The following is a 13,032-nucleotide window of genomic DNA, read 5'->3' as shown; positions in this document are numbered from 1 at the left end:
TTTTTTTTTTTCCGTTTTGAAAATTTATCTTCCTGGCTCCCTTGAATCAGAATCCAGTGTGCTATGTGTTATTCTATGTATTATTATACACAATAATGAGTTTCTTATAGCATTTATGCCATTATCTTCATGATGAATTCCGACTATGAAACACATGAAAACATATTTTGCAGAAAGTTCATTAATATATTAGAAATGATCTATACATAAGAAATAGTGTTTTCTGTTTTGGAAATATTTAATAATCATTGTTTCAGCACCTACCCTTTGCTGGGTACTTTATAATTGCTATATAGTCTACATTTCTCAGTAACACATTGAAGAAACCTAAATATGAAGCTCTTTAAATGCCCAGTCTCATTATTACTTAGCATGTGCCAGTGAGTCATCATGAAGTGGCTGAAACATAAAACGACAATTTAAAAAATTCTTCTGTAACACAGAAATGCAAGGAAAATTCATATCTCGACTTTCCCCTACACTTTCATTCATATAAAACTGCTCTCAGCAAAAGTCCCTTGCATTAATCATATAAAAGCCATTTTTAATGAAATCACAAATTGTGCAATTTTTAAAAATTTGCAGACCATTCGGTAAGGTCCTTTTACTAGTTAGGATGCAAGCTGGCTGTGGAAACATAAGCCACGTAATATTGGCTTAGAAAAAAATATGCAATTTTATCCCTCTCTCAAATAACAGTGAAACCGCAAACAGCCCAGGACTGATACGGTAACTTCAAAGAGATTGGGCTTTACCATTCTTAACAAGTTTCTTCATGTCGTGATTTTTAGTTCCAGCCATCACATCTGCAGTTTAGCTAGGGGAGGAAGAACAGGGAGAGCATGCGTTCACCCTTCCTTTAAGGACCCAACTCAGAGTTCCATGCATTCTTTTCACTTACATCTGAGATTTGCATCGATGGTGTCCAAAGCAATGGTGGGCCAACTATTGCTGAAGATTCAGCACAAATCACAGCCATGGGACCAGACTGCTATACAGTAGGCACATGTCATTCTGCCACATACGTGCAGAACAAAAAGAAAGCCAGTTTCATTTAAACATGTTTTGGTGAAGCAGTAAAAAAAAGGTTATTGTGTCTCAAATCCTTATGTCAAAATAAAATGGGCATCTGAATGCAAAACTTGTGCTGCCCATTGAACTAGAATGGTGGACTTGAGGCCATGCACAGTGCAATTGTTTCATTTGCAAGATGGCGTCACTTTTTTCATGCAAAACATTTTTACTTGAAGGAATGATTGACAGACAAACTATGATTATTCACACTTGGATATCTGGCAGATCTGTCGTCAAAACTGAAAGAAATGAACCTATCACCTCAAGCTTCAAGACATATCGATGTATTTAATACGAGACAACTGACCTATTTAATATCAATGCTGAAATTTTAGCCTTCAAGGGAAAATTAGAATCTTGGAAAACCTGTATCTGCCACTATGAGATGGACAGCTTTCCAATACATAAAGACTTCCCTCACAAATCCAATGACGATATTAAGGAAAGGGATTTTTTTTTTTTTTGGCTATAGTATAATGAATAATATGTGTTGATATTTAGAAGATCTTCATAACTCAGTGAACCAGTATTTTCTAGATGACCTGTGCATGATTTTGTATGCACGGGTAGAAGGTCCATTTAGAAGAAAGAATTTAATATAAGCGATTTCAAAATGTGAATCACACAGTTTTAAATTTCACATTACTACTAACTTTTAAGAATGTCTGACTTATTGAGTTTTGTGTGTAATATAAAGAAATAATTCTTGTGAATATTTCCACAATTATTTGAAAAATATATTACAATACTCACTTCTACAATAAATTTGTGTGAGGATACAAATCTAGAATTTACAAGAGATTGTAGAAACAACTATGAGAATTCATCTATTTTAATAGTAAGAATATGCAAAATCCTTCGAATTTAAATGCGTATGTATAAATATGCAATGAGCTTATTAATTATAGTAATAAATGCATGTCTAAAAATTAATGGTTTAATTTTTACTATGGTGAATAGGTATGAATGTGTGTATAGATTCATGTATATACATACATTTATATGGAGATTTTATATTTATCTATCATATCTATCTTCTATCATCTATACATACACACACATACATACATAGATTTATTGTCCTCATACACAAAAGCTCTTTAGATTTCTTCATAATCTTCAAGAGCATAAAGGGGTCCTGAGATGAAAAAGTTTGCTATTTGCTAGAGGGTTTGCCACTAAGATAGTGGAAAAGCAACTCTGACATCACACGAAGCAGCGAATGATTTTTGCACTGGTCATCTGAAGACCGTACCTGGTGCTATGAAGTTGGAACACTTTGTCATGCAATTTTCCTCTTTTACTCATGATGGTAAAATGAGAATAGTGACAGGATAAAATGTGTAAGTAAAAGTGAAAGTTGCACTAGGAAAATTATAAAGACTTTTAATTCGGTTTTTATTTTAAGCATTAACTTGAGAGGGGTGTTGTTTAAACCGGTGCATTAGTATACTGTGAGTATTGTGATTCAATGATGAATTTGGACAAAATGTGTTTTTTGCTCACTGCTACTCTCTTTGTCTAAAGGCCAGTGTGAAGATGCGAAGGACCTGGGACATTTCTCTTGACGCACTAGCCATGGATTCTGAACTCAGGAAGCAGTGAATAGCTAAAGTTACTGGATTTTAATTTTTGCAAAGATACGGATGATGTTTATATTGTCACAGTCTTATACATAATGAAAAATTACCTACAAGCAGTTGACCAACTTAAGGATTTACATTACACAATTTGTGGATCCTTTGACACCAAATAATTCTTTAAATTTCGTACTACCACCACCAATCATGGTTTTCATTGTATACTTGAAACCACAAAGACAACACTTGAAACTATATATTTACAAGAACTTTGTTTGGATTGATTATGGTATATTATAACAATAATAATAAAGCAGATATGAACTAAAAGGTATGACACAGAATATAAAATAAATAGTATGTACAACATATAGGAGAGAATTATTTGATGAAATAACATTTTAAAGTGGATTTTTTAGTCTACTATAAAGTAATAAAAATATTAATTTTCAATAAATACACACTTTTAGGAGTAAGTGTTCTAACAGTGAGCTTTCAGCACAACTAAAATCTCTGAATTGGATTATAGGCCGGGGAGTAAGGGTTAAGATTAGAGGTAAGGGCACGGCTGGAATTGAAGCTCAAAGAGCCATGAAAATAAAGTGAGTCATTCATGGAAAGAAAACCAAAACAATAATTCGTAATGATCTATGCACCTCTGTTTATGGCAGCACTATGTGCAATAGACAAGATATGGAAACGTCCATCACAGACGATTGAATAAAGAAAGTTATGGTTCAGATATACAATAGAATATTACTCAGCCATTAAAAGAAATGAAATCCTACCATTTGCAATGACATGGATGAATCTAGAGGTTGTTACGCCGAGAGAAATAAGTTAGAGAAAGATAAATGCCATATGATTTCACTTATAGGCGAAATCTAAGGAACAAAAAGAACAAACTAAATCAGATTCATAAATCTAGAGGACAATCTGGTGACGTCCAGAGGGGAGGTGGGTTGAGGGGCTGGAGAAAGGAGTGAAGGGTTAAAGAAGTACAAATTAGTAGTTGCTAGAGGGTCATGGGGATGGAAAGCACGGCAGTCAGCAGTAATGTAACAGCTAGGTGTAGAGCCAGAGAGGAGAAAGAGCAATCAAGGAGATCATTTCATAAGCTATATAAATGTCGAACTGACGTACTGTATGTATCCTTGAAACTAATAATAAAATAAAATTAAAAAATAATAAAGTGAGTCAGGGAAGGTAAATGGGAAGAACCTCGAGCTCTTAAATCCACCTCTCCCAAACAAGAGAAAGTATTTTCTTAATATCTTATGCAGCGTGACTCTCAGGATTAAAACGAAAGGTCATTAAAATGGGTTAGTTTAAATACATCCCCACCCTAACGTTTCTATTCTGGATCAGAGTATATATCTATAATCTTAACCTTATAAGTATTCTGGCCAAGATGGCAGTAGTCTAAAAAATTGCTTCTTAGGTGTACATGCCTTTCCTAAGCATGTTTAATCTATGTTTCCTAGGCATAAATACTGTAACATCACATATGAATTATTTCATCTAATCAAAATTTTTCTCTATTCATTATTAAAAAAAAACAGCAAAAATCATTTTGTTTGCCAAGATTGCATAATGTAATACAAAATAAGAATTATAATCCACAATCCCTTTTATTGAATGCATGAAAACTCCTTATAAAGATATCTTGATAGAAAATTAAAATTCTTTCATTTCCATATTTCTATTGTTTATAAATTAGGAAATTGCAATCCATCTTCACACTTTGTTTATATGCCAAGCAAAATGTGATTTTTTCCCCACTGTTTAATAGCTATATTTACCTTATATTGTTGCATTTAATGTTATACATTTGCATTTCTTTATTAGTTTATATAATGCACCATTAAGACTTGGCAACAACTTATGCTTTCTCATTGTCCCCTTCCCCAAGCCAATATTTTCCCAAATTGCCTTTCTCAACATTGTGTAATAATGGTGCATTGCATGATTATGTGTATGCTCTAATAATACAGACACTTTGGCAAAATTAACTATTAGAAAATTAACCATTAAACTAAAAAGCAAACAAATTTACTGAACTAGACTTGGAGGGTTTCGCTCTATCTCAAATAAGCTTTATGCCAGCTTGCAGATATTTATTACCACAGGCAAATCACAGTTTTATACTTCATTTTTTACTGCTTGCAGGCCATATTAAAAATGGATCCAGATTTTTATTAGATTTTATATCTACTAGAAAGGGATTCTGTTGTTAAAAGTGAAGGAAACCTAAGTCAAATTAGCTAGTGCTATAAGAGGAAATTATTGGAAGGATAATTAGATATGCCATGTATTTGAAAGTATAAAAAAATTTGAAAAGGGAATAAAATCTATTATTTGTAATTCTCTAATGCATTAAAAAAGAATGTTGATCCAAGGTAGGGAGGCACTATTCTGCAGAAGATTGATGAGAAGATGAAAATTGGGATTCAGAGAACACCAGCTCACTCTGCTTTTTAAAAAAACAAAGTTTATAGAAAGATTTCAGTGGAGAGAGAGAGAATAAATTAAAGAAAATAAAGGTCAATAAAGAGGGAAGGCTGAAAGGGAAACTGGATAGTCAACAAAGAGGAAAGAGAAGAAAGTAGGCTGAAAGGGGATGAAAAGGAGCTAAAGAGGGGGAAACATGATTTCAAAGGTGTTTTCTACATTATTTCTGTCAGTCGGATATGGGTGATACATATTCTCAAAGATTGCTCCCCATGAAAACGTTACAACATCCAGTTTTCCTGCACGCATTTTAAAGCTGAAACTACCTGGGGACCCAGACGGGACAAAAAGTTACGCTTGAGTTAGAGCACGAGCTGGATGACAGCCACAGAAAGAGAAGTGCACCGGATCAAGGGGTCGGACGACAACAGGGGTTCAAACAATACTGGAGTGTTCTGCCCCACGTTGAGGCGACATGCCAGCCTCACGGCCACCTGCTGTGGACAGGATTCCTGCACCAAAGAAAGAAGTGGCTAGCTACTCAATTCTTTCCCTCACATCTCCAGGCCTTACTGATAGAGACGTCACATAAAAACACGTCTGCCAGTTTGTAACGGCTAGCTGCGGCCTGCGCGTATTGTCCCAGAAGAAACCATTGTGCACATCTAGTCACAACCCCATGGCCAGTGACATCACACTGGCTGCCTAAGACTGACAATGATGGAAATATTTATACCACAAAAATTGGTAAATGCTATAAATCAGGGGTTTTTATCCCCTAGAGAGTTGGTTGTTAAACCTTTACCAACACACCATAAATGCAAAATTTCTACGGATCCTTGGCTGTTCTGGCAGTAAAACAAGACAGCACAGTAGAATGTGGTTGAGCTACTTTTTAGAAATTATACACAAATGCTTTTCAATAACTGCTTTAATGGTGTGAATGTGTCACTGTTGCTTATCTCAAAAGTTTTAAGATAGCAATAAAGGTTCACTATCTCGAGGAAGCCAGATTGCTACAGGCTTCAGAATTTACTCAACTAAGAAAGAGGATTGATGTCAAATGAATTCAAGAGGTGAGTATTGTTGGTAGTGCCAACCTGTTAGGGTTAATCTAAGTGGCATGCTTTATCAGAAAGGAAGAATTCTAAAGAAAAACTACATTATGAAGAAAAACTTTAACCTGCCTGCTATCATGCAGGAAGTGTCAGGAAATAATCTTATTCGTGAAGATGCATTTTGCAGGTCTCATTATGTTTCCTTTTGCTTATTTTTCAAGATTCCAGAATATCAGATATTTAAAGCCAGTTCTTACGGTGGGATGATTTTTTTTTTTTTTTAATCTGAGAAAAATGCCATAAAGGCAGGACAATAAAACAGAATTTCCAATGGAAGTAAATCACTGTTACTGCTTAGACACTTCCTCTTTCAAAGCTTCTGAAAACATGCGTCACCAATATCCAAACTCTTCTTCCACTGTATCCTATTAACACACTAGATTACTTTTGTTTTTGTTTTCCTAATGTCATTTTACATTATTCTATTAAAATGGGAAAACAAAAGCAAAATAGAGAGAAAAATCTCACATTCCTAGTAAAAGAAAAAAGGTCATGGGAAAAATCCAAATTCAGTAAAATACATATAGCAAGAAGAAGTCTGCATTGTGTGTCCATGTGATGAGTAATAGCTAACAGGAATTACGGTAAATTAAAAAAAGAAAGTCAAGAAAATTTGGCATCTTTGTTTTCCAAAACTTCTGAACTAAATAAATCAAATAGTAATTCCTCTAGATTATTAAATTTTGTTCCAAATAATACATCTTTATGTTGCTTATTTATTCTATATATATCCAACTTGAATTGTTTCATATTCTCATATATGCCTTACAAATCTTACTTTATGGCACATTTCTATGTTTAAAATTGTTTTTTTACTAGAAATTAATGTGGTTCATGTGATATATTATACCCTGCTATCTTCTCGTTTACAGTTTCCATTATTCCACTCACCCCTTAAACATGGCCTCGGATTCTATCTGTATGTTTTCCATGATATCACCGTCATACCTCGTGGTTTCACGAGCACCCTCAGTTGCCATGCCACTTGCTTAAATCTCCCCAAGCTTCGGATATATATAGCCAGCTCTAGTTGTACTTGTTAAACAGCAGAACCTTTAAAATCAGCGTGTTCATAACCAAAATCATCAATATGCTTCCTAAACCAACTCATCCTCTTTATTTCCTATTTTGTTTGAGGGTAAAATCATATATTTCAGTGGTTTACGAACTGTATTTAACCCACACATGAAGCATAAGGTTCATTATAATTAAGTGACAATGCCTTTTCCCATCCGCACGATTCTCTATTTGGGAATGTTACTTGGAAATATGCAGACTGATATATATCTTATATATAGAAGGAATATGAAATCTTACGGGGTGCATAAAATAACAAAACTTATAGCAGTGCTTAGAGGAAAATGTATAGCTGTGAATGCCCATATTAAAAAAGATGAAAGTTCTCTAATCATAAACTGACTTTTCTCTCTACAAAACTAGAAAAAGAAAATCAGTAGATACAAGCAAACAGAAGGAGGAAAATAAAAGTTAAAATGAAAAAAATCAATTAAAGAATAAAAATAATATTAAGAAAACAAAAATAAGTTCTTTGCAAAGACCAACAAAATTAACAAACTTTAGCTAGACTGACCTGGCGGGGAGGTTGGGGTGGGGAGGTGGAGAAAAGATGGACCAAGAAAGTGAAAAAACATCTCAGAGAATGGAAGGAAATATTTGCATTTCATTCGACTGGTAAGGGACTGGCATCCACATATAGAACTTACTCTTACAACTCAATAATAAAAATTAAAACAATTTAAAAATGGGTGAAGCATTTGAATAGGCATTTCTGCAAAGAAGATACAGGACAAACATTTAGCACATAGAAAGATGTTCAACCTCATTAGTCATCAGGGAAATGAAAATTAAAACCGCAGGGAGATACTACTTCGCATCAACTAGGATGACAGTGGTCAAAGGACAGACAATAACACCTGTCAGCGATGTCATGGAGTAATTGGAGCTGTCGCTTGTGGCCAGTGGAAACATAAAATGCTGCAGCCACTCTGAAAACAGTTAGCAGCTCCTCAAAATGTTAAAAACAGAGTTACCTAATGACTTGTCAATTTCCCTCTTAGGTATATTCCCAAGAAAATTGAAAACATGTGTCCACATTTAAAAAGGACATAAATGTTCACAGCTGCATTATTCATACTAGCCATAAAGTAGAAACAACCCAAGTGTCCATCAAATAACTAATGAATAAACAAAGTGTGACAGACCATACTACTGATACATGCTACAACATGGATGAACTATGCTAAATGAAAGAAGCCAGTCACAAATGACAAATACCGTATGATTGCATTCACAGTCACAAATGACAAATACTATATGCCTGCATTTACATGAAATGTAGAAACCAAGCAAATCTATAGGAACAAAGAGCAGGTTTGACAAATTTCTAGAGATTACTAGCCTAGGGCTGGGTGTATGAGTTACGGGCTGTGACCACTCATCTACACTGGGTTTCTTTTGGGATAATGAAAATGCTCTCAACTTGGATAGTGGTGATGGTTGCATAAATGTTGAATAGCCCAAAATCTAATGAATTGTAAACGAAAATGGCAATGACTTATTTTAAAAGATAGTTTTTAAAAATGTATAGACTTTCAAGTTTTTTTCCCCAGTTAAAAAAAAAAAAATCTATGATTATAGAGTTCTCCGCTTAATAATTTAATCATAGAGTCAAAATTTAAGCATTTTATAACAGAGATACAGGTACAAATGCATATTTTCATGATATAGTTCTATATTTTTCCTTCGTTTTTCATTTTGATGTATGTTTAATCTGCCTTCAAATAAATAAACACTGACTGGTCAATACGTCATAAAATAGCAAATCCAGAAACTATGCTTCTCAAAATTAGTTCGGATAGTATATTAATACTCTGCCATCATTCACATAAATTGTTAGCAACTTCCACAGCAATTATCAGATTCATTCTAAATAAGGCTTATGGTACTCTGAGCACTAAAGAAAATAAACTTTAAATTATTTTAATTGAAAATTACTTGTTGAGAAATTTAACTGTGTGGTCCTGTTTATCTCCTATGCTTACGATAAAACCAAAAGGCTTTGTGTTTTTCTGTTCACTGTAATACAACTGCTAGTTGACTCAAACTCATGACAAATTAGAATGACTTCTTGATTCTGATAATAAAAGAAAAAATTAGGAAGCTTTAGCTTACGTGTTCTTCATTGGAGTATTCCTTTGGAAGATAACTACAGTTTATGATTTTGAAACTTAAATGTCATTTTTGAATTATTCCTAATAATATAAATAATACTGTGCCGTGTATATTACCATATCTGCATTCAGAAATGAATAGAACTCACCGGGAGAACAACGTCCTGAGTCGTCTCTGTCACCACGCATGCCTTACCTTTGTCTTGGCAGGCTGATGAAGGGTTGTTTGTGACACCTCTTGCTAAGGCTAAAGAGCTTGTGTACAATTTTCTGCGCCTTTAGGAAAAGCTGCTTCATGCTGTTCTCCAGTTGCTCATACCGGCGCTGAAAATTAGAATCCATTGTCCACAAATGCATTATGGTAGATGCGTTGAGGAAATAACTCAGGGGCAGTCTTTTCATAAAGAACTTGAATTCATCTGGGGAAAAAAAAATATATTAAAATTTAATAACTTTAGTTTCAAAACAATTATTTTTTTTCCCAAAACGCATTTCATGTTATTACTAAACAAATAAATATAATCTATTATTTGTGAGTAGCAAGATTAATAGAAAGATGGAAAAATTTTTTGATGCTTTAAGATTATTTTATATTTTGTTCCCTTTCAATTGGAACTTTCATGTAAGATGATAATTTGTGCTAAAGCAAATAGTTTGGGAAGTTTGGACAGAAAATTAAGTGGAACTTATTTTTTCCTGTTTCTCCTTTTGATGTTATTTGAATGAAATTTCTTACACAGGTAATGGTCATTCATCCACCTTTCATTTTTACCATTAGTATTGATAATCCTTTCCAAGTATTTTATGTCAAAGAAATATTTTCAGAATTTTTTATTAACTTAGTACAGAACATATGGTCATAACAAAATAGATTTATTAATGTTTAAGAAAAAGAAAGCTTTTTAAGTAGAAATTTATAATGTTCAACTCTGTACTGTGATTGTTTCCCTTTAACTAACCATTTCGAATTTGTAATGAATAATAGTTTAAAACTATTATGTATGCTGAATACATATTTACATATATACATAAACATATTTATGTATACCAAAATGTACCCTAAAGAGAAAAAATTAAAAAAAATTTAAGCTCCTGTATTGACTTTTGTTTTTCTCTCAATAATTATATCTGAAATCGCTTTATTTTCAAATGTCTGATTAGCAAACAGTAGGAACAAAACTTGATGCTGCAATAAAATAATAATCTAAAAGATCTATTAATTGTCTAAAATCAAAAGGCAGTCAAGACATTAGTCAAAAGATAGAAAACAATTTAACTTTATATCAATGAATGAATGGATTACCAAATGTGGTATACACATAAAATAATTATTCAACCATAAAAAAATAAAGTTCTAATATATGCCACAACATAGATAAATCTTGAAAATATTATGCAGGTTAAATGAGCCAGACACAAAGGACAGATATTGTATGATTCCACTTATATGAAATAGCTACAATAGTTCAAGTTCATTGAGACAGAAAATGCATTCGAATTTACCAGGGGAGGGGGAATAGGGAAATGGGGAAATATTGTATAATAGCTACAGAATTCTTGTTTGGGGTGATGGCAACTTTTTGGAAAAAAGTTAGTGGTGATGATTGTACAGCACTATACATGTAGTTAATGTCACTGAATCATACAGATAAAATGATTAAAATGTCAAATTTTACACTATATATGTTTTACCATGACACCAGAATTAAAATGATAGTTGAGCCTTTTACTCATTTCTCCTTTTTCAACTAAAATATATGAACAAAGACTCAAAACATGGACTTTTAATTGTTTCAGAGATTTATTTCATAACGAATATCACGTCACACGCATTTCCATGAAGTACATGGCTGGGTTCACTCCACATAGACACATAGACCAACCACGAGATATGGAAAGTGTTTTCACTGGCTGAACAAATATTATTTGGCAAATGAGACAAACCACATTTTAGTCACTTTTCTACCCATAAAGAACTTATTGAGTACGCATTAAACCTCAGCCTCTCTGTGCCTTAAATTTATCCCTTGTAAATGAGATAGAAAGTTCTAGATGATAATCCCATGTAACTTAAAAATTCTATTATGTAGGAATACTTGTTTTAAATTCCCTCTTCCTTTTAAATATCGAATTCAAAAGCAGTTTTCACATGTTATTACAGATATTAGTATTCAACTGAATATGGGCAAGGTGTGTAAATAAATATCTGTTCCTTGTAGGCTCATTATCATTAAATTTCTTAAAATATGCCATTCATATCTAATAAGTAAACCACATTAATTCATATACATATTTAGAGCAATTAGTTTTTATCTATTTTGTGTATTAGGGCTGTTTCAATATTCAGATCCCAACTATTTCATCATTGCTAAAAAATATAACTTTTTTAAACAATTAACAGAAAGTTATATTCATGAATATTGGGGTCGTTACCTCTTCTACAACCAACACAGAGCCCTGGCATCTTTTGGACATTGCAGTTAGAGACTTTTACCAGAAGAAGGAAAATAAAACAAAAGAAAAACTTTTTATGGAATTAAAAAAAATAAAAATCCAAGAAAAGATTTTTAAGGATATATCCATTTGCTATGCTTCAAATCATTTTTTTTTTAAATAAGCAGGGTATAAATAAGAAAAGCATTTTAAAATTCTAATTTCACAGTACCCTACATTTTGTTTGGTCCCATATGTCTCTTTCGAGAGCTTTTCTCTTTTGAATAAAGGAGCTGATGCATGGAAATTGGAAAGCATTCCTTGGATTATTCACAGAGCAGATGACTCTACTTTGAAAACTAATCATTCATTTCATTGTCATCTTTTATTTGAACACTTTTGATAAGCCTTTATTGTTTCATGGGTATGCATATTTTAATTATTTTCATTGTTTGTTATAATAGCATTCTGCAAGTCTTCAAATCAGTGAATTATATTCAAGTTAAAGGATATTTTAAAATAAAATTTATTCAATTTTATCAAAATTTATGTAATAGTGTATGTCAGCTGAAAACCATCACTATGCAATTCCTAAGAAACACAGTTTTAGCATAGCACTTGAATAATTACTTCATTATGAAGTCATTAGCAGTCACCACTGACAGTCACCCAAACTTTTATTGGACACCTGTTGTGCACAGAACATACAGATGTTTCAGCCTATGAGAGGAAATATGGGTAAACCTTTCATTTATTTTTTTAAAAAAATGGCAAATGACATAAAACATTTTAAATGTTAGAATAACATCTGCAGTGTCTGAAATTCATTCCACTTAGAAGGCAATAGAATCCCTGGAAATATCCCTGTGGAGATTTTTTTCTTTCCTTTATGGCAATTAGTAAAATTCCTGTTTATAGAATATAAAAAAGAAATATGAATGACACATTAGAATTATTATGTAAGTCTAGTGTTTGATATAACTACTAAAATAAATTGCAACTACTAGGCATGTCAGGTAACACCTTGTCCTACAATGATTTTCAAAGCTTTGTAGAAGATAAAGTACTGTTGTTTTTCAAATGGCAAATACTTCGTGCGGAGAATACAGTTAAAAAGAAAACAAACTAACTTCATGTAATCTGGAAATGAATGTCTGTGAAGTGTATATCAACCGAATACTTTCC

General features: G+C 32.8%; 1 protein-coding gene across 3 annotated transcripts in view; it reads right to left on the bottom strand.

Moving 5' to 3' along the window:
* Positions 1–13,032, bottom strand: part of BRINP3 (BMP/retinoic acid inducible neural specific 3) — a 253,015-nt gene that overhangs the window by 38,279 nt on the left and 201,704 nt on the right. For all 3 annotated transcript variants that reach the window (XM_011360868.2, XM_011360869.2, XM_011360870.1), the window contains one exon: positions 9,611–9,833. In XM_011360868.2, the coding sequence (XP_011359170.1) occupies positions 9,611–9,833 (223 nt within the window). The remainder of the gene's footprint in view (positions 1–9,610; positions 9,834–13,032) is intronic.

Source organism: Pteropus vampyrus, unplaced genomic scaffold (assembly GCF_000151845.1).
Source record: "Pteropus vampyrus isolate Shadow unplaced genomic scaffold, Pvam_2.0 Scaffold60, whole genome shotgun sequence".
Taxonomy (NCBI): Eukaryota; Metazoa; Chordata; class Mammalia; order Chiroptera; family Pteropodidae; genus Pteropus; species Pteropus vampyrus.
Note: the sequence above shows the minus strand (reverse complement) of the source record. Positions and strands in the feature narration are given on the sequence as shown.